The 23,299-nt window shown below is 36.1% G+C and overlaps 1 protein-coding gene across 4 annotated transcripts in view; it reads left to right on the plus strand.

Moving 5' to 3' along the window:
• The window catches only part of LOC149543258 (indigoidine synthase A family protein), a 244,847-nt gene that overhangs the window by 164,081 nt on the left and 57,467 nt on the right, over positions 1-23,299 (plus strand). For all 4 annotated transcript variants that reach the window (XM_089798105.1, XM_089798106.1, XM_089798108.1 and 1 more), the window contains one exon: positions 9,515-9,575. In XM_089798105.1, coding sequence (XP_089654231.1) covers positions 9,515-9,575 — 61 coding nt within the window. The remainder of the gene's footprint in view (positions 1-9,514; positions 9,576-23,299) is intronic.

The raw sequence follows: 23,299 nt of genomic DNA on the forward strand, positions 1-23,299 counted from the left end.
GTAACTTTGGTAACATTCCGGGGATGGATAAGCCTATGGTGAATGATACCAATAAAATTTCTAATTCTGTTTTTGAAAAGGAATTTGATACTATTGTCAACCCTCTCTATGATATTGAGCTATCTCCTACTAATGATCCCATATTTAGTTCTAAGGTCATCCCAAGTGGTTCTAACTGGTTAAAATCCATTATCTATCCAAAAGAAAGTGTTGATCCAGTGCCATTGGGTAATCCCAAGTCATAGGGCATTGTGGATTGTATTTAGTAAAGATGGTCAGAGTTTTGGGTTGTGTAACTTCTAGGCACCTAATGACTATAGAGACAGAGCAGCACTATGGGAATGGGCTACAACCAATTTGCCTAATACCAGGTGGATCTTTACTGGTGATTTTAATATGGTTGAACATAGGGAGGATAATATAGGAGGTAATTCTTTCAGTTGGAAAGGCAATGAGTTATTCTTCTGGAACAAACTTAAGAGGAAGTTTAATGTGCTAGACCCTTTAGAAAATAGAAAAGCTGAATTTTAGGATATTTGGTACACTTAGTGCAATAATCAAAAGGGCTCTCAAAGGGTGTATTGCAAATTGGATAGAATCTATGCAAACTCTGCTCTTCTCTGTTTTTACTCTGATCCTGGTCACTCACCTATCACAATTGCTCCTGCTTCTCTATCTGACCATTCCCCTATCTTTGTAATGATTGGGTTGCAAAATGAGATTCCGGTTTCTAGGGTGACTGTCAATAAGCCCTTTAAACTTAATCTTTCTCTTCTTAAAGACTAGGATACAATTGGTGCTCTCATGCAGGTCACTGGTATTTATAAGCTGGTTAGTGGTGGTGTTCAACCAAGAGAAATGTGGGAAGGACTAGTTAAGATTTTTCAGATTATTGGTGAAAAAAAAGGGTATGGATTTAAATGTTGAAGAAACTAGGGCTCAGACTAATCTCAACCTAATAGAGAAAGATCTCTAGATTAGAATTTAGGATTTGGAGTTAGAAGCTGATTTGATTAAGACTAAACTCTCCTTAAGGAAGATTGAAAACTATAAGATCCAAGGTCTAAGAGGTAGATACAAACTGAATTGGAATTTCGAAGGAGATAGGTGGTCTAAATACTTCTTCAATATTATCAAGGCAAAGAATAAAAGGGAATTCATTGAACACATTCACATTAAAGGTGGAAATTCTTTGGACCCAAAGGTAATGCAGTCAGCCTTCTTTGATTATTATTCTCAGCTTTTTTCATGTGAGATGTCTGATGCTAATTATGCGGCACTTGACAAATGTCTTCAAATGATTCCCAGAATAGTGTCAGAAGAAGATAGTAACAAACTAAATAACCCTATTACTTTGGAAGAAGTTAAATGGGCTATTAACTCTTTAGCCAATGACAAATCACCAGATGTGATGGTCTTCCTGCTGAGTTCTACAAAACTAATATAGATTGGATATCTAGTGATTTGTTGGCACTCTATGAAGACTCATTCAGTAGAGAATCCTTGGGTAAAAACATTATTAAAGGCACGATGAAACTGATCCCAAAGAATGGTGACAAAGCTGGAAAAAAAAATTGGAGGCCAATAACATTATTGAACATTTCTTATAAGATCATTGCAAAATTGCTAGCTAAAAGAATTGAGAATTTGCTCAATAGGTTTATCTCAGTTACACATACAGGTTTCATTAAGGGCAGGTATACATTGGAAAATTTAATTACTAGTTGGGAAGCAATGCATTTGGCTAAGAAGAGCAATTAGAATGTGGCTATGATCTTACTTGATTTTGAAAAAGCCTATGATAGAATTGAATGGCCTTTTGTTGTTGGGATGTTGTAAGCTTTTGGATTTCCTGAGTACTTTTGCAGTTGGTAAAGGTATTGTTTAAGGATTCTTCCACTGTCATAAATGTGAATGGCAATCTTACCAACCCTATTCCTCGTGAGAGTTCAATTAGACAAGGTTGCCCCATTGCCCCTTCCCTATTTGTGATTGCTGCTGATGCTCTATTTTATTTGCTTAGAGCTCCCTCCCTTGGTCCTCCCATTAAAGGTCTCCTCCTTCCTAATAATGATACTTTACTAAACTCTTAGTTTGCCGATGACACTGCTTTATTCTTGGAACTTGAGGAGATGAATTTTTGTAACTCCTTGGATAGACTTGACTTCTTCTATTTAGCCTTGGGTGCCAAAATTGCTCCTCATAAATCCTCAGTTTTAGGTTGGTCTGAATCTCCTCCTAATTGGGTACAGTTGATGTTTTGGCAATGGAAAGGCCCTAATGAGATTGTCAGATACCTTGGTATCCCCTTTGCTGTTAATCCTTCTACTAAAGTTATATGGGAGCGGGTCTTTAATAAACTCAAAAGAAACATGTTAAATGGCAGACTCACTATCTCTCCTTGGCAGGAAGGGTACAAGTTGTGCAGAAAGTTTTGTCATCTCATCACCTTTACTTTTCTTCTACCTAGTTGATGACTAATCAACAAATGGATAAATTTGAATTTTTTTTGAGAAATTTTCTATGGTCTGATGGGATGGGAGACAAAAAAAGATAGTGTGTGAATTGGCAGTAGTGTTGTAAACCCAAGCAGTATGGTGGATTGGGCTTGAAAGATCTAAAAAATCATGCTATTGCCCTTGCTTCTAAGCGGATTCTCAAGGCCATTTATGGTAATGAACCTTGGGAAGTCCTAATCAGAAATAACATTCAATGTTCTTTCATCTCCAAAGGTAAGAGTTGGATGAACATTCCATTCTGTGATTTACTATTAGGTGATTTTAAGATCAAGGTCTTTGGCTTTAATGTTTTTGCTACCTTGTGAAAGGCTTGGACCCATTCAAGGATATTTGTACCAGTTAGAGCTGCCGTTGGCTCTTCCTCATCTTATGTTGTCACGGATAGATCAATTTGGTGGGATCTGTACCTAAATGGAAAACCTTTGACACTTACACAAAGTTGCTCAGCAAAACATTGGAATGTGCTGGGATTGTCTTTAATCAGTGACTTAATGATTGATAATGGGATGGGTACTTGGGATGAAATCAGAACTAGGTATAGTACCGCACAGGCTCAGAAGAAAACATATAATTAATCTGCAAGGCACTTGGTACATGTAACTTCTCCAAGGCTATTGACTCTGACAATTTTTTCAAAGTTCAAACAATTGTTGTGGAGTGATGGAACAGTGATTAATGAAGTAACAGTAAAACTGTTATATAATATGCTTATGTCTGATCCTGAAATCTTTCAAAGAGTGATCCAAGGGTGGGGTTGTGTTCTCCTTTTTTTGAATGGTCTTTCTTTTTCCAGTACTTATGGCAGTCAAAAGTGGAACCTAAAAAAGTATGTTTTAAGTGGCTTCTATTGCTCAAAAAACTTTCTTTAGGATCTAACTTGGAGTCGTTAGGTCACATTCCTGGTCATTGCAAAGTCTGTGATGTAGTTGAGTCTTTTGAACATGTTTTTTTCAGTGTGATTTTGCTATTATGATCTAACATGTTTTTTTTCAGTGTGATTTTGTTATTATAATTTGGTCAATTTTTTTAAGCAATCCTATTGTGTGGAATTCAAAACCTGGTCTTTCCTGGAGTGAAATATTAGCTGGATATGTTGAAGCTTTTGACTCTAAGTTTAACTCTTTTTGGTCCGTTCTTACGTGTGAGATTTTATAGTTCCTTTGGAAAGCGATAAATGAAGAGGTCTATCAGCAGAAGGATAGAGGACTTACTGAGTTTACTTGTAAACTCACACATTTTTCCATCATGTCTCAGGTGTCACTTTCTCTGGAAATTTCTCTGGTTCAATTTATGACACTGGTCATGGCATGCTACTTATCCATAAAGACGAGCTCAATGCTTTCAAGTACCTCGACCAATTCAAGGATATGATGGACCCGAATGATATTAAGCAAATTGAAAGGATGATGGAGGACCTGCACATTTCCACTAGTACCTAGCAGCCTGTTCCAAATTACTGATGGTGAAGAGGTTCAGCTGACTAATGATTTTGTTCTAGCAGGATGGAATGATGAATTGTTCGATGCAGCTTTCTTGCAAGTACTGGATTATAATGATGGATGGGGCCCGAATATAAATCAATAGCATGTTTGATTTTGATAAACAGCATTATGTAAATCTTTTTGATATGTAGTCTAAATCTTATACTGTTTTGTTACTTTTTCAAGTGGGTTAAATGGGTTGACTACCCTGTAAGTCATGTATAGTGGTGATTTGGTAGTTTTAAAGTATGATACTCTGAAAGTTACCTTCTCTTTTATGATGAACAGTTCATGATGAACCTATTGTAATCAGTTTTTACGCCATTCTAATCGAATAACTTAACTCTTGAAATATATATACAAAGAAAGCTATGCATTAATCATTATTTAAAGCAAACAAAGAACCTGAAATTGTATTTGCATCCCGTGCTTATCAGCTTGATAATATGAGACATTGCAGCCACCTGCAATTGATGGTTTGTTAATGATTTTGAGGTCTGGACATGAATTTTCTGTCACCTAGAAACAAAACTGGCTCTTCCCTTATCACGCAGATACAGTTAATATATCGCTACCACTATTTACTTGAAATGCGATCCACTAATGCAGTCACTGCAAACACTAAAGCCCACATTGCTTACAAGGTATGGGATTTCAACACACAACATAGTTAATCTCCAGTTGCCTATGAAAACTTGTTTTTGTCGGCAACCACTTATAATCAACAATGGCACCTATAAGATGCCTTTCTCATTAGCACAAATTGCTAGTTCTTTCACCAGCTCTAAGCACTAAGACTGCAAAGAATTTGCAATTCTTTGTGTCAAATTCTCAGAAACCAAATTGCACCAATACAAAGAAGAGAATTTTTTTTTTTTCACTCATGAAATTTCCATTCTCGCAGATCCCCAAACTTGTGTATAACATCTTTCCTTCCAAAAATGGCTTCTGATCATGATCAACAAGCCAAATGCCAACACTTGAAAGCCATGATTCCAAGCTTACTACAAATGATAAATATTTTTGTTAAACATTAGGAAATGAGCAAGCTCGTTATAGTTCCATCATTTCCATTTGCCGCCAAGAGAGATTAATTATCACAAGGGACTTAAGATTATTAAATGTAATTCTGCTAAATACAATAAAGCTCCCTTTCAAAATGTAAGTTTTGGTCTTGGAAATATGAGCCGCCAAATATAATATTAATCTCATTTAAAATTAGGCTGAAGCTATATAGGCCACCATTTTATTATTAGTTGAGCTAAATGAATATTCGTTGTTCACTTAATTAATAAATTAAAAATTTTAACCCAATTGTCAATTATGAAATAAGCTCAACGTTATTATTAAGTAAAACTTAATTAGTAATTATAAATTCCATCGAAAGCTTATTAAATCCAAGGTGAGTGAAAATAGTTACATTATGAAGTAATCCAGTTTAAAGAATTCAAAGTTCAAGACCTCAAAAGATCTATGTTCAATCCAGAAATCCAAGAGCATGACTAAAGAAGTTCTATGTGAAGAAACTCTAGAATGACAGTCATCAACAATGGATCTCATTCCATTGTAAGGAGAAACATTTGCAAGTTGGTACATGGGAGGATGAAAATGTTCATGGAGAGGTAGTTTTTGAAGAGTCGATTAAAGTTGGATCTTGGTTACAAAATGATGCAGTTAGAAAAGACCTGAGCCTACATGGCACCCATCATGTTGACATGGGGTCCAGTCATCTACACCAACTAATCAAGTTTCTTCAAGTCAAAATTACTGCATTTAAGGAAGGGAACTAAGAATAATCTATTCAAGGTAGACAAGGCTTTTAATGCATACTGGGCATTCATTTTGCCCCACTCTCTTGTTGGATGAAGATGTATAGTGGATCGTTATTACCCCACTAAGGAAGTGGTTTTCTCTTCATTGGTCCTTGTGGACCCATGCATTAATTTCACATTCTCCTTCCTTTCCCTAACATTGATTAAGGTTAAGGTGGCACACTCTAGGCCATACGTCTTGTTTCAATCTAGGCCACTCATAGTAATCAATGACCTATATAAATGCCTTATTTCTCATTTGTGAAAGAGTGAATCTTGAGATTGTTTTTGAGAGCTACCATGATAATAGAGTTTTCATTGCTCCTTTCAGGGCGATTACTTGATGTATTTTGGTGCTCCATGGTCTCATTGTTCCCGCAGTTAGAGTAAAATAAAATTGTTAGATATAGTGCTTTGATTTCAATAAAAAATGTAATGGTGTTTGATGAATTTCCAAGGCTCATATTTTTCAGATCTTGCTGATTGTAAGTTGTAAAGTTATACCGAGCCCCCCTTTATATGGATGCTTAACTTCCATTATGGTATTCATTATTCAAAATGTTGATGAATATGTGTGATGTGAAAATTCTTTGCATAATCCTTAGAAGATTGCACTAGTTGATCTTGGCAAAGTAGAGCTTGGTTATTGAGAGTTTGTCCATTGGAACACTATCTTTTGATATTGTTTCCCTTAGGAGTAATTTGAGATCCTACTAAGCCTTTCCCCTTCAATTTGAGCTCTTTATAGTGGTGCCTTTCAAAGAAGAACCATAATGAGATTGCAATATCTGAAGGAACTCTAGTCAACATTGCAAAAGAAGTCAAGAACAATCTAAACGTAGGTAATATCTGAAGGAGCTCTAGTCAACATTGCGGAAGAAGTCAAGAACAATCTAAACGTAGGTCTCTTTGTGATACCAACATAGCACAATGGCCATTGAGCTTGTTCACAAGTCAAGACTTGATGGTAAAGAACCTTGGAGTTGCCTATATAACCTTTCACAATATTACTAGATATGGAATTTTGCTCAAGAGAGGATAAGACATCTTGGTATTTCATTCTGTTGTTGGTGCGGTCATAAAACAAACATCAACACATCCAATTCATTGGCATTAACAATTAATTGAATCCTTGTAATATATAATCGGTGGGTGGAAATATATGATTAATCTTCTACCAATTTGTCTTATTTATTGATTTATAATATTCACTTATCATGTCCTTTAATGCATAGGCAAGGATCACTGTAATGAGGATATAGCTAAATATAATTGGCCGCCTTACCTCTAATCTTAATAGAACAAAAATGCGATTCTCATTAAAATATTTGTAATTAATAGAGATAGCTAGTTTGGTATCTCAATCCTCTTATTATAGGTTGTCTCAATTTTGTCTCCAAAGAGTTTTTTCATATTTCTCACCCTTAATTAGATTGTAATTATATTATATTATATTTATTTATTTTAGTTTTACTATTATTTATGAAGGATTCATCATTAAGAAGGGGACATGACTTCCACCAACATTATTTGAAGCACCTGTTGCCTTGTAATGGTTTTAATAATGTTAATGTCAAAGTAAACAATAATTATATAATATCAAACTTATATTAATTAATAATAATTAACTATTATCTAATTACATAGTCATACTATGATATTAAATTATAGTTGACGATATTTATCAATCCCTACCTAATATTTCATAACATATATTTAAGCATATTTAATAAATCAATCATTGATTTCATTATAAAATAACCAAACTGTAATTGAATAATGTAGTTTAAATTTTAATAATAATACATTAGTATTTTCCCTGTGGAGTTTGATTGGCAGAGGTGATGGTGAGCTCAAGCCCTTGCTAGTGTAATCATCGACATGTCCTACGAAGGTGCATTTCCCTAGTGTAGAGATGGGGTGGCATTTTTTGGTGGAGGTTGTGCAGACCCGTGAGTGTGCAAGGGTGGCCGATTTGAATGCCAGTCGACAAGGAAGGTAATGCCAATTAGGTCGATGGCCCCAATTGGCAAAGATGGGTGCTCAATGGTTCGTTGATAGCTCTTTGTGGTTCGACAGAGAGGTCCTAGAAAGAGTGATTTGGATGCTTCATTTGGTGGCGGGTTGGAGTGCTGGCAGGGATAGATGTTTCATTGCTCTAGGGTTGTGGTGGTGTTGCAAAGGAAAGGAGTGGTGCTTCGTTGGCTAATTTGTGTGGTGGCGATGGCATTCCCAACTTCACTAGAGAGAAGGTTGCGGGTTGGTTTCACTGAACTTGAGGTTAGTTGGTCATGGGTTTGGTTCCTGTATGGGTTTTGGGTGCATAGTTTTGTGATCATTCTGACGTTTGTAAAGTAAGTGTGTAATGGTTGGGGAGTGTTGGGTAGGTGGTTAATTAGTGGATAACCTTTTTGGTACTTAAAATGCTAGTAATGCTAGTAATGAAAATATGTATAACAATATAAGATATAAAGATGTAAAATACTAATTTACTAAGCATACAAGTGGAACATTGAACATTGAACGTGAAAGTGGAAAATTGAACAATAATATTAAAATTTTAAATACTCGAATGAGCAAATGGAAGAGTTCTAACTTCTATTATATAAATATTAAATAATAATAGTTATAGATATCAAAAGTACGAGTATCTTATCATAGAGATGATTACATTGAGAAACATGATATGATAATCAATACACCCAATAGAATATTAAAACATGTTTTTTTTTTTTTGGTTGTATAAGGCACACCCAGCCATCCCTTGAAGGGGCCGGGGACTTGTTCCTGTTGCCTCGTCTCCTTAGGGGACTTGTTCTCGCCCCCTTGTCCCCATAGGGGATGCACGACAACCCAATGGTGGTGCCATTGGGGATGTGGGAACGCCATACCCCCATCCTGGTGCATTGGGGAAAAATGGTGGGGATGCGTCCCCGTGTTGCTGATACCTAAATGCATGAAACCCCCCTCAAAAGTTTTCCATGCATCCACACACTGTATTCTTGTACCTACATCTTTATTCGTATCCGAATTGGTAACTTTTTAGCATGGGAGTGCTCCAATAAATCTACTGAAAACATATTTTCTCTTGATACCTCAAATGGAAGGAATCTTTCATTACTAGGATAATGTTTCCCAACCATTGCATAAGATGGCTTCTGAGAAAATCACATACAGAAAAAGTTGCAGAATAATTTTGAAAATACAATATTTTAAAATGCGAAGAATGCAGGCTAGAGATATGTAACATCCCCCATATTGGTGTAGGACATTTTGTTCCATTCTCAGTGTAGTGAGTAGGAACCACTTCAATGGAATGATGTATCCCCTGTTATCTTTGGCCATTTAGTTACATATAGATTTTCTTTGGAGAGTCTTCTTTATTTCTACAAGAATTATACATTTTAGTCAAGTTGTGATATGATTGGCCCTATTCAAGCATTGTAGCACTCCAAATATGTAAAAATTGGAAAAGGATCAACATTTTTCCGGTCAGTCAAGTTAATGTGGATTCATGTGTGCCTAAGTTTGAAGTGCACAATGTTTTAGACAATTTTATGATAAGTGGCTTTTGAAGAATTGTGAGGAATCACATTTGATCTGTGATTATCCTATAACAAAATGATTTGTAATGATAGCTTCATCCTTTGTTTCTAGAAATATGGCTTTTCTCAACTACTACTTTGATATCTTTTTATCATAGGTTGGCATACACATATTTGTGACTGGAGGAATTGGTGGTGTGCATCGACATGGGGAAACCAGTAAGATTGCACTTGCTTTGGTTCTCTTTTTAATTACTATTAGTAATCAAAAGTTATGGACTATAAAAACTGACTTTAGTATACAGCAATAAATTAGAGTGACATTGTTGGATTTGTAGGCAAAAATAGTATTGAGATATAAAAATTCATAGTTTCCCATCAAACAAATATTTAAAACTCTTGATATCTTATGCCAGTAGAGTGAGCTTGCACGAGTGAATTATCAGAGTTATAATGTTTGTAAAGCCTTTTATTGTAAATCACGATTTATGTGATTGAGAAGCAGAAGCAAAGATGAGGTAAGGTGCTTAGCATTCTACTATTTGACTGTCCAACTATAAAAAATATGAGGCAGTGGATATGCTGTTCTTGGACTATCTTAAGATTAGGTAATTAATGCCTCCCATACAACGTGCTTGTAATGATACCTGTAGTCATGTTTGACTGGGAAGTGTTCATTTGCATTTCCAGGTCCTGGATTTATTCTTAATTACTCAATGTAGACCTTTGTCCTTATGAAGGCTTCTGCATCATTCAATCTTTTCATCCTTTTGTTGTTGTTGGGTATGACAGAAAATTTTGGCTAGTTTTTGCCACAGAAACTTAAGCAAGCAATTTGCATGTAAAAAACTGATTTTATTTGTCCGACAGTTAACATATAATATCTGAAAAATAGTTATGAACATTGCCCTTAAATTAGATAAATCATCTCAACCATATTTTTTCCAAACAAACATGAAATAGCTCTAACAATTTCATTCAGCTATGAGTTCCATCGTGAATCTACCTCAAAGTTGAATTAGGTTTCCGTCTAATCTGCTAATAAAATCCCAAAAGTTTCTGTCCTTAGGAAATTGAATCTGAAACAAGAAGCTCCCAAAGCTCTACCAAAGAAAAATGAATAAAATTAGCCTCCTGAAATGAATTTGTCAGTCTTCTTTTAAAGCCCAGTGCAGTGACTCTTCATTTTCTCTCTGCTTGTCCCCTCATCTCCTCTCCTTTGCCCATTTTTAAATGCCCTCTTTAAAATTAAAATGACTTAAAATTTTGATTAAGTTCCAATAGAAGCATTTTAATACTTTATTAAGGCGACATCTAGTTTACAATGCCCAGAAAAAGGGACATTAAACCTCCTCAAGCCCCCACTAGGTGAAATTGCAAGGGCTGTCTCATTTATTTAGTCACATCTGATCTAACTTGCACACTAGCACCTTGAACCATCCCTGCTCAAGTTATAGGCTAGGATCTAGAGACTTGAAATTGTTGTATCCAAGACCCTTAAGACAGCCTACTTCTGTAGCCAAAGTGAAAAGAAGGGGTCCCCATTTGCAATGAGACAATGGTGTGAAAACCTCACAATAGACCCATGTCTAGAGTAATGGCCCAATACTTAGAATTTTTGATTGAAAATGTCTCATCAAGTGGGGAATTTCATGCCATGCCCAGATTTTCATCATTTTATGTGGGGAAATTCATGTCATGTCCGGATTTTCATCATTTTAAATAGGGAAATTCAGGCCTTGTCCAGATTTTCGTCATTTTATGGGGGACATTCATTTCATGTTTGGATTTTATGTATTTTTATTAAGAAAATTTGATTTTCCTTGGGAATTTTCACAATTGAAGTATGAAAAATCAAATTTTATAAGGTTATTGGCCTTATCCAATAAACATGCTTTTATAATGTAGTTTAAACTATTTGACTAGGCAAAATATTAATACAGTTAGGATTTTTGGCTAGGCCTGCTACAACTCAACCCCAAAGGACCTAAATGTTAAAACTCCCACTTTAGATCACAGCTTGACTACTTAATTGCTTAACCACTCCTCAATAGTTTCAATCTTTGAATTGCCAGGTTTACTACCAAAACCTAACAACTAGTAGCAAAAAGAGAGGTGATCCCCATTTTGCAATAGGGTGATGGTTTGAATAGGTTATAAAAGATAGATTTACAAAGTTGACACACTTTATACCTTGTACGAAGTAAAGCATGCCATGCAAGATTCTACATTGTTCTTTAGCTTAGTTGTTGGTCTTGTTTCCTACTCTGGTTTGAGATTCATTCAATTTTTTTGGGGGGTGGGTTCAAGTTCACTTTGAATGAATGATTTTAATAACAGTCTGCGAGGCCAAAGCAGCCTATGGGATCCACTAGACAAAAGACAAGCACCCTCACAAGATAAAGCGTGTGAGAACATTAGGCCTTTTGAAGTTGCTTCTTTAAGTCTGTTGTTCAACAATGAATGTTGACCCCTAAATTTGTTTTTCCCAACTGCATTTCCTCAAAAAGAGTACCTAAATTGCGTGTTTCTAGTATATCCCGATAGCTGGAGCGTATGTCATTGTATGCTGGGCATTCCATGAGAAAATGTTGCTTGGTCTCCACCACTCCCGTGTTGTAGAAAAGACATTCTCTCCTCCCATTCTTCCTCGGGTATCGCTGATCTACCCGTTTCAAATCTAAAATGATGAGAGTCCGTCCTAAGTTGTGCTAAGTTGCGCTATAAGCATTTCATCTCTCCATTTGATATTTGCTTCTCCGTAGGGGCCTGCATTGAGTTAAATTCTTTGATTTAATAGTCTTTTTTGCACCCAATTTGTTTTGTGTTATATATGTGTGTGTGTGTGTGTGTGTGTGTGCAACGATAAATGATTTTATAATACACCACTATGCTAATAGTAAAACAACATAGAAAAATACACCATCATATATATTAATTCTTGTTGTGGTCTATTTTGGTCTGATTTCAGCCTCGAAGCTTATAGATTTGTCTTGTCCTATTTAGTGATCATAGTTAACAACTCTTAAAAATTATGTAATTATAAATGCTTTCATTTGTTTGGTACCCATATTGGCAAGTCTATTGAAAGCAAACACAACGTTTCACTATGCTCAAGATTCCTGAGTTTAAAATATTGAATGCATACTTTAGATGCCTATCTACAATTACGAAAGGATAATCATGCAACTTCTTATCCATATGTGCAAGTTTGCAACATCAACATCTTTACTAAAACAACAATCAAGCCTTGGAAACCTTACCAAACACAGAGAACACAACCCACAAATAATGCAAAACTATAATAGACCTAATGTGAACTTAAATTTTTTTTTTAAAATGTTTAAAATTGGTCAAATTCTTCCTAGGTTTTTCTGCTCAAGCCAAAATTCGCCCTAAATGCCTCTAAATTCTCCTTGGGTCCTTCACTACGAACCCATGTTAGAATTTTGAACCCTAGACGAATTTTGGTTGCATCGAATTGGGACTTGAATTTGGGTTGGATTGAATTAGGGCCCTTGGCTTCTCGGGAAGGATACTCTAACACAGTCCTTTAAAGAGGTAGCTATACTACATGGTTTACCAAAGATCATTAGTTTAAATAGGGATTAATTCAAAATTTATAGGTCATTTTTGACAAATTTTATGTAGAAAAAAAAATACTAAGTTGAGTTTTAGTTTGACCTATCATCCACAATGGAATGGAAAATTGAGGTTGTCAATAGAATACCTAGAAATTTGTTGAGACATTTGACTAGAAAATGCCAAATGAATGGGTTTCAATATTGGTACAAGTTGAATTTGAATATAATAACTCATTAAATTGGAGTACTACAAGTTCTTTCTAGATTTTGAATGTTTACTTCCTTGGAGTGATAGATGATTTATAGAATACTACGGATATTAAAAGGTGGGGTGTTATGGGTAAGGATTTTTTTTTAGGATTTTTTTTCTATGTTACCAACTTGTTTCCTATAATAATCGGGTCCTTGTCTAGTCCAATGTGGGTTTGGGCTCTAGATCTAATTCCCCTTCGGTATGGGTAGGATTCCATACAATTCTTGCAAGTTCATCCTAGATGAACGCAAGGCGAATTTGGTGGTTACCCATGCCAAATAGACATATTTTGACATTTTCTATTTTTTAACATTTTTTACCTAAAAAGTGCAGTTATTTCCACAAACTATAATATTTGGATTACAATTCAATATAAAGACAAAAATTACTCATTCTCTTATTGCGAGTGAATGCAAAATATTGTCTTTAACCCTATTGGGGCTGCTACCCCCAAACCCCTATGAGAGCCAATGTCCCTCAACCTCGTTGGAAGCACTACCCATCAAGCCTTCTAGAGTCATAACCCAAACCCTCACCAAACTTATTTGACTTTACTCTCTGAGTCTAAGTTTATGAACTATGCTTCCAAGTTTGCCTACAAGTTCTTGTCTACAATATCATCATCAAATTGAACAATCTTCCCTAATGTTGCTTGATGCGTACTTGTTTTTCTTTTTATCTAGAAGATAAATTATTTACTTGGTGGGGGGGGATCATGTACTTAGCATGCCATGGCTATTATTGTGTTTTGATAAATTGTTTGTTTTACTATGTATTTGTAGTGTTAGTAACTCTATGGTTCTTCTAATTTTTCAGCACCTACATCAAATGTGGATGTGATCATAGTTTTGAAGAGCCATATGATGATATTTGAATGTTGATTTTTGACTATTGATGCTTGACATTGTTTTTGATTATGGGAAGACAAGTTTTGAAGGGCCTTTGAAATCCTTTACAAAAAAAGATAATGATCAGTAGAATTACTGAACAAACCTTAAACCATCATAACCAAAAATAGAAAGGCTAGCATACAATGAAAAGTTAGCTTGAGAAAAGGACAACAAAAGGGCCAAGCTCCACACAAAAAAAGACAACACTAGACACACACAAAAAGGCCCTAGAGTACTAGCTAGCCAAGACTTTTGAGAACCTCATCCGCTTCTTGCATCCTATTCATAGTCTTTGTCGCCATCATCAACTCTTTGACCTCAAATGCCACAAAATACTTGTTTTTTGTAGCTAGACCTGGTTCTTCTCCCCTGGCCATAAGAATTCTCCACAGGGGGAGCATTATCATCAATAACCTAGATGACAACTCTATCTTGGTTCTCCTATTTTCCAACAAGAATCTTGACGTGCTCATTAGAGGCCTTCAATATTTTGTAACTTTGGCCTAGAATGCCCACGAGAGCAAAGTCTAGACCCGCCACCTTGTTCTCCAGGACCCTAACTCTATCCTCCAATTTAATGAAATCCTCCTTGTCCATAACCGCAGGCAGCAACCCCGTAATTCCCCCATCAACATTATCTTTGTCCATCACTTGATCTTTGGCATTAATATTCTCCTCCTGAGCATTAGACTTGCTCTCAAGGGCCCCGATCTTCAAGTTCACCTCTTTAAGCTCATGGAAGGAGCCTTTGATAGCCTTGTAATGCTTGACATTGCTAGTTTTAGTTTTAATTATATATATCATGACATTCAAGTTTGACTAATTGACATTGTACTATTTTTTACTTTTATAATGTTTATGTTTATTATACAATATATGATGCTATTTGCGGTATTTTGAACTTAATTAGTGCTCCAAATTAAAGTCTGTTTCTGTATTTTCTCTAACCTTGGCATCATTGGGTCAAGTGTCACAAGTGACTTTTTTTCCTTTTAAACATTTAGTCAATATGCAAAGGTTTTCTATTGTTTTTTTTTTGAAAACTTTATTCTTGGCAACTAATTTTGAGGGTCATCTTGTTTTGTTGAGTTCGCATGATGTCCACATTACTTTGTGTGTGGCATTTAACCTAGTTTTTAATTGGATCAATTTTTGTTCAGTAAGATGTTTTCATGGTGTTTCCTTTGGCAGTTTGTGTGTTTAGCATCTCTTCTCAGACATTTGAGAGCATGGGGGTTGTTTTCGTCATTGGGAGATGTTTGTGATGTCTTTTCTTGCTGTCAACTAGATTTCAAAAGAAAGAACAAGGCTCCTCTTGGCTGTGACAATGATGTAGAGGTTGTGTATTAAGGAATCTAGTCTTAGGACAAAGAATAGGATGGGCTTGATGAAGATGAGAATAATGTGAGGCAAACCTAAGAACAAAATTAGTGAATGAATAGGGACGATAAGGGAGCAATAAAAGGGTCTGATATGTAAGATGCAGGCTATGTTGGTGAATTGTTTGCAAGTGGAAAATTATAGGCTATACAAAATTTCCTAGTCCCTGAAGTGCTATGTAGCTCTATAAGAAAATTGTACTTTTCCATAAAAATATGGATAAGTTCTGTCGTTCAATTTTCCTTCTTCCATATTGCATTTTGTATGCATCAAACAAGTTTGCATTGCTAGATTATGGCATTCTTGAGTAGACTCACTAGTCTAGACTACAATAGTCTTACAAGGAGTTTGAGCTTATTTTCAACAATCAATCTTCATTTTCAGTTACAACCAAGAGAGTCTTACTTCTCTATACATTTGATTTCTTTCAAAGTTTTCTCATAAGTACTTATTTACGAAGAGAACCACATATGCCTAGAATTTTAGGTACTTACATCTTTTTGTTTCTTAGTCTAGATTGGCCTTTTAATTCTGTTGTCCTCAATTTTGAGATCACAAATTGGGGCAACCCTACGTAACTTTCTTATGGATTTGTATGTGTATCCTCTACATTGTTTTGTATCTTGGATAATGCGTCATAAAGGCAAATTATCAACCTTGAATTGTCCTTTATTTTGAACTTTTCATGCATCCTTTTTGAGGGTTTTGGTCAAGTTAATCACCTTATTGATTGTCAAAACAATTTTTTCTTCTTTGACTGCAAGCACTTGATTTTTGGTGACCTTCAAGTCTTTTTTTTCATTTTTGTGTTTTGCTTTTAATGTTGTTTTTTCCCTAGGATTATAGGTTTTGAAATTCCACTCATTTTGAGCTATCTTAGGCCTCAAATGGTGTTGTCTAGCTAAAGTTATGAAGGAATTAAACGTGTTGCAGGTAGGGGTTTTTGGCTAGACTACATATCTTTGTTCTTTAATTGAAAATCTCTTAAAAGTGGGCTCTTAATTGATCATTGCATGAAATCAAATTGCCATTTACATGTAAATTAAGTTGAAAACACAACTTGAAAATTTCACATCATTTTGATAAGATTTAGACATAGTTTTTAATGATTTTCTAATGTACTAGTGGGCTTTCCCATTTCTTTAACATATCTCTTCATATAAACTATAGTTACATTTAAAACATGAGAGACTTTTTATGCGATAAAGTGGAGTTTTTACCGAAGATTGCATGTCATCTCATATGCAAGTCATCTTTGAATCTCCATGATCAATATTTTGGACCCTGTCATTATTATGTTAATCTCTTGAAATAAGCTCTGCATATATTGAGCTTATGTAAAACGAAAAACATATGCGTTTGACTCCAAAAAGGACACCTTAAGTTATTAGGGGGCGAATTTGAGTGTATTCGCATGTGTAAATGGCTTCAGAAAGCACGTCTATACTAGAAGTGGTGATATTGAGTCAAAATGCATGTGTAAACCTATCCAAAAGGCACATCATTATGAATTTAAGACCTTATTTTATATAAAGAACCCTATTGTGGCGATTTTAGAACCAAAAGGATATGTATTTGGCTTCAAAAAGCTCATCTTAAGTGACTTAAAGGCTAAGTCACGTTTTTATATGTCATTACGTATGTTTTGATGTCTAAAAACTCCTAAAAAGTGTGTCATTACCCATGTATTACTGCATTTGTCTTCAAAAGGTAGAAATGGTGATTTTTTGAGAGATTGCATGTCTATTCATCATATAAAACATGTCGTTATTCCATTTATTGCTGCAGTTTGGATAAAAAAGTTGGGTGACAATTTTGCAAGCATTTGCATACTGCATTTTTCTCTAAACAGCCTGCCTAGAGCATTTCTTGGCCAAAACAGCTCATAGAGGGAAGGATTTTGCTCCCAATACCTGCATTTTTGATCAAGGAGGGCATCAAGGGTTAAAACCAGTGATTTCAGCTTGTTCTCCATCACTCACAAGCTGCATTTGATCCTCTAGGCGACATTTTTGGTTGCCATTGTATGTGGACAGCTCTTCAATCATTGTCTGGTTTGAATGGCTCAATCTTGTTTCTAGACTTGTGCATTTTATTCTCCATTATTGAACACTTGTCAAGCAACTTATCTTGACTCAATTGAGCATTGATTTCAAGAGGATTGAATCAAGATTCGTGGTCTATGTAACTCCATTCTTGCAATCTTTTTCTAAATCCAAAAATCTCTTGGATGATTCAGATTTTGCTCAAGATTTTAGGAAGACCTCTTCTCTTGTTTTGTTTGCAAAAGGAGGTAAGTTTATTGTGCTTGTTTTAGGGCTTTTCCTGTATATATTTTTGTTCTTGTTTATGAATCCAAATCTTTCATTTTATTTTCAGATTTGCATGCATTTTTGTTTATATGTTGACACTTCTTTCTTCTGTCTTAGTTTCTCCAGGTTGCATATGCAAGGGCTTCAGTTTGCTTGCATATGCAACCGGTAGAAAAGAACCCGTTCTAAGAATGAAATATTCAAAGGAAGCAAGCTATCTGTCCTGTCATGTAAATGCAAACTAGAAACCCACCATGCATTTCATATACCTTCTCAATGATTTTTCCATGGCTTTGATGGGACTTAAATTTCCCATTGGTCGTTCAATTTGCTTGTCTATTGACTTATAATGGGAATCTAAAACAAAACATCTATAATTAGACACCATACCATATGTTTATAAGCCATTTTTCCCTATATTATGTCATTCTAAAGCTTTTTGTCTTTATGTATAATACCCCCTGAAGAAATCGTTTTTGTTTTTTCTCACCATACAAATAGTTGATTTTACTCAAATCTGTTGACCTTTCTGCTGTCCTAAAGGTTCTCAGCCATATTCCTTGTTCATATCCTTCCAGAATCCATACTTGTGCATCAAAAAAGCTTGCAATGGATCCATCTCATGAAGATTTACTCACCTTTTGGAATTTTTTTGTAATAGTTACTCACGTACATTGGATTACCATGTTAGGAGAAACAATACTAGACAAGTGAAAAGAGAAAAATAAAATGAAGTTTCAATATGATCAATACCATAACTCGATTCCCCCTTCACATGTTACCTCATATCTGATGAGATTAGAGATACTGATATTGTTCATATGGATATGGATGAATTTATCAAAAGGGTTGATGTTGTTGTATCCGAAGACATGTTCTACATCAAACAAAGTTACATATGGTCTTGACCTTTCCTCTGGATGCTCTATAACCTAGGTATGTATTTGCATATGCTAAGATTTTTGATCATTCATCCAAAACCATTAGAGACCAAGATGGGAATACCATCATAAGTCTTGATCCTAAGACTATTGATAGGATAATCCAAATTCCACGCACTCTGTTGGTCACAAATATCTCAAACCAAAAAATGTTTGGAAAGGTGGAATGAGGATAGTGCATAGTGCATAACTATATCAATGACCATCGGTTGATCAACAAGAGACCTATCATCACAAGATGGCTAAAAGGTGTGTGTCGTTTGGAATTGAAAGAAGAGATAAATGATCTCATTACTTTGCTCAACTGCATTGCAAAACTTAGAGGATCAAACATGTTTGAGCCTTGGATGTAAAGTACATCTCTCTTATTGTCAGGTCCAAACATATAAAGATATTTTGGGGAGATGATTAGTGATATTTTATGCAAGCAGTTGTGGGTTTCTTCTATTGGTACATTCTATATGAATTCATTCTTGGTTTATATTGCTTCTATCCTGGGCTCTTTTTCAGGTTTGTGTGACAAAGGAGATGGGACACGTGTGCTCGTATCGGAGTACTACGATCAATTGAATTTGAAATAGAATCAGAAGCATTACAAAAGGGTATATGATGCTTTCTTTCGGCATTACATGTGCTTGTTTGACAAGGAGCCTCCAAAGAAGCATGTATTTGATGAGGCTTGGATTAAAGTAAATTGAATATGGCTTTCTTTTTTTACAATTTCCTAACTTCACATATTTGAGAGTGGGTTATTTTCAAGAACCATATGGCTTGCCTCGGTATCCTACTGATATAATCATCCTAATGGAATTGGTAAGGCAACTTATGGCATTGCAAACATATTTGTCTACATTGTATAGGTCAGTAGGTATTTCCTCATGAAATCTACTTAAGATTGGTGGGTACTCCATATACACAATGTCCATGGAATTTGAACTTTAATAGATCACTCTGAAGAAATTCGTGGCAAGGAGTTGTTTTGACTAGAGGGGGGTGAATGATAAAATAAGAAAGCAGTTTGTGCATGTGCATCGTCTCGAGGATTTGTGGATAGATTTACGCACAAAAGTGGACACCAAGAAGTTAGACTACTGTAACTAACCATCAAGAAGTTGAGAGAGCTCAACCTCACAGAGAATCTTGATGGTGTTGGAGCTGATGGAGTCATACTGAATCCTAAATTTGTCAAACATCATGTCAAGTATTTTCCTATCATGCCACCTTCATTGTTAGTGAAGGAGAACACATCTATTTGGGATCGTTTGCAGCCTATCCTTGTAAATACTAATATTTGGTTGAAAAGAAGTCTCAAGTGCATTAAAATCAAACAAGGCAAAAGTTTTGACCCTGCAAGACCAGTTGGTTTGAGATACAAAAGCAGAGGAAAGGGAGAGGGTGTGCTTCTACTTTTGCACCAAAGCTTTCAATTCCATCCATTCTAAAGCTCACTATTAAAGGTGATAAGGGTATGTATAAAGTTCTTAGAATCAAAGATGTAGATTCTTAGAGGATTCAGATTGATTCTAGTGATGATGGGGAACTTGAAGAGCATGTTCTTGAAGCACCTCATGCTACTGATGCATTTGTCACAATTACTCTCTCGGATTTTGCATCAGTGTCACATGAATCTTCCAACTCTCCGTTAGACACAAACGTGGATTCATTCTCCGTGGTACATATATAACTTGTAGACCCAATTGTGGTTACACCTGCTATGCCTATTTCATTAGCTGCTCCACTTGTGTTAGAGGATCAATACAATAGCTTTGAGAAAGTGTTTGACACATACTCCATGTCTATTCTTTCCATGACTGTTTCAAACATGACACTACAAGATACCACAACACAGTTAGAGCGGTTCATGCCTGAAGTTACATGCAACAAGCCAACACTAGTGGATATCCTAGCTGAGACTCCTATTTTAACTAAAGTTGCACAATCAGAGACACAAGTAGTTACCACTCTAGTAACAACATCAATGGTCAATTTGTCCTCTTTTACCTTACCCCCATGGTTAAGTTCAATAACCTAGAAGAGGAAAAGGAAGAACTTCCATGTGACGAATTGACTTCAAACAAGTTAGTAACCTAAGGCCTTGTTATGCCTTGCATACTCGTCCCTATATTTTGTGAGCAAAAAGTTGGGTCCCCTCTTTTTGCTTTTTGCTTTCCTCGATGGAGGCAAGCCCCTTTTTTTCAATTTTCATTGTTTGGGTCCCTGCATCCTTGTCCAGGTTGCTGGTCCCTTTTGTGTGGAGGAAGAAGTTGAAGGTCCCCGACCTCACGCCAAGGGGGTTCGTGGTCTATAAGGAAGCAATTTCCAAATTTGACAAGGACTTGCTTCGGCGTGTCTTCGGTAGTAGGAAAAGGTTTTTGTAGGCTTGGGTTGAACACGTAGCAAAGTTTATTAATGAAGGACAAGTACAATTAATGCGCCCTTTTAATTATCATGATCGATGGGTTGTTTAAGATGTCTGAAGGGATTAATTATCACTTTGTTCGATAATCACAATTGTGCTCTACAAGCAAAAGTCTTCGTTCGGGCTGTCACCTCGCCTACAAGTGATTATTCCTCAAGTTTGCTAGTGTCTTTTTTGGGTTGGGCTAGTTATGGTTCATGTTTAGATAAGGGCAGGTCTTGGTACTCTGGCATCTCTGCATTTTAGTGTTCTAGGTTGGTGTTTCGTCCTTTGCTTTCCTTTTTATTTGCAAGTCGTGTTTTCTCTGGTTTTCTGCGTGGTGTTTTTTTTTCTTTTCTTCTTCGTCCTGTTGGTGTTGTGGTTTTTGTGGCCGTGTTGCTTTCTCCGCTTCTTTAAGCATTGTTTTGGTGGTCGTCGTTTGACTTTCTTTTGGTCGTCTTCTTCATTTTTGTCTCCTCTAGTTGTCTATTATAGGGTAGAGCTTCTTTGACTCCACCCTCTTCGCGTGCAGAGTAGACTAGCATTCCTATGATTGAATGGACTCAGTAGTTTGGGTTTTGGCCACTAGATGGTGGTTGAAGCTCATAGTGCAAAGTACATTCCGCTATGGGAATGTGTGTTTGGTTCTATGGTTTTCTTTTTTTTGGGTTGTTCAATTTGGTGGTGTAAGTTTGCTTCGTTTGGTTTTCTGGGTGTTTGCCCTGTGGAACAAGTGGTTTTGCTACTTGGGCGTCCTCCTTTCTCCTTGTTTTGTGTGGGTCAAGATGGTTTGGTTGGCTTGGTCAAAGAGTTGTAGGAATGCTTTCATGGGTGTTTGGTTGTGGCTTTTGCTCTTAAAGTTAGAGAGTGTGGGATATATTGTCACTGTATGGAGCACACATGCGGCCTCAGTCTTGGTAGGTTGGCTATGGCTTGCTGGCGTTGCGCTAGCAGTTTTGTCCATATTCTTCGGTGATTGTAAAAGGTGGTTGTCGCCTTTGATCATTTACCAAGATGCAATCTCCATCCTCAGGTTGAGTGCCTTGCATCATTAATAAGAAGTTGGTTGGTATTTTGAATTTAAATGGCTGTCACCTAGAAGTACTCAACATTGATTGATCCCATGTGTCACGCAAGTGAATGTTGAAAGTGCTCTTATCAATCTTCCAAGGACATCTTAGCGTTATAAGCCATGCTGTCAGAATTCTCATCCTGGCGATGTAATGTTAGTTTTTGGTGAAGAATAAACAATTGATATTTTGCAAGTTGAAAACTATCTATTTTGTGCTCACAAGTGCTAATATTACAAGTTTTCAAGATTTGGGAATTTTGTCCCCTATGACTAGTGAGAGGTAGTTTTCATGCTTCTAAGATATGGCTTCCGGATACTATTTTTGTTTTTTACCAAAATTTACTTGTTTTGGATTTTGGGATCTGCGTTCATTTCCATATGGCATGATCATCCCCTAAATGGACGAGAGGGCACAGAATCTTAGAAACCCTTAATCTTAAGTCTGGTAAAATAGAATATTTTGGAAAAAGGATTGTGATGTTAATGCATGTCCAATTTCCTCAGCTGCTAATGACTACTGGCTTTGGAGGACTGGCAAAATGGTTTGGGTATTGTGGTGGTACAAGAACCAGCATAAATTCCAAAAGATGGTTGTTGCCTTGTAAGATAGGCATCTCTGAGAAAAGATGCGAAGTCAATTCGCCAAGGGTTTTACACTAATTGGATTCCAATAGCCTAAACATGGAAGGACCAGTTGCCAACACAACACTCGAGGGTTCCAAACAAGGAAGGCTTTGAAAGCAATGAGTTAGCAAAAGGAAGGGTGATTGCACGATCGACACTTAGTGATAGCGGGTCTGAAATATTTATCTTCTTGGGTCGATGAAACCTCCCCTTCTATGTTTGGTGCACCTTGTATCATGACATAGAAGGATACACAACAAGGACCGCATTACATGTAAGATTTTCAGCATCGAGGGATCCTTTTGGTTTAATTCAGTATCTGCTTAGAAGGAGCTTCACTTGCTTTCAGAAGTGCGTAAATATCTTTGTTTAAGATTGGATTTTCCTTGGGAAATCCCCTCTTTCTATTTTCCTGCTTCTTTCTGCCCCCTTTTCATGGCTTTTCAAATGTAACTTCCCTATTCCACATATGTTTTTGTGTGAAGATAA

The sequence above is a fragment of the Cupressus sempervirens genome, chromosome 8 (assembly GCF_028749045.1).
Source record: "Cupressus sempervirens isolate cs-2001-9-10 chromosome 8, ASM2874904v1, whole genome shotgun sequence".
NCBI classification, from domain to species: Eukaryota; Viridiplantae; Streptophyta; class Pinopsida; order Cupressales; family Cupressaceae; genus Cupressus; species Cupressus sempervirens.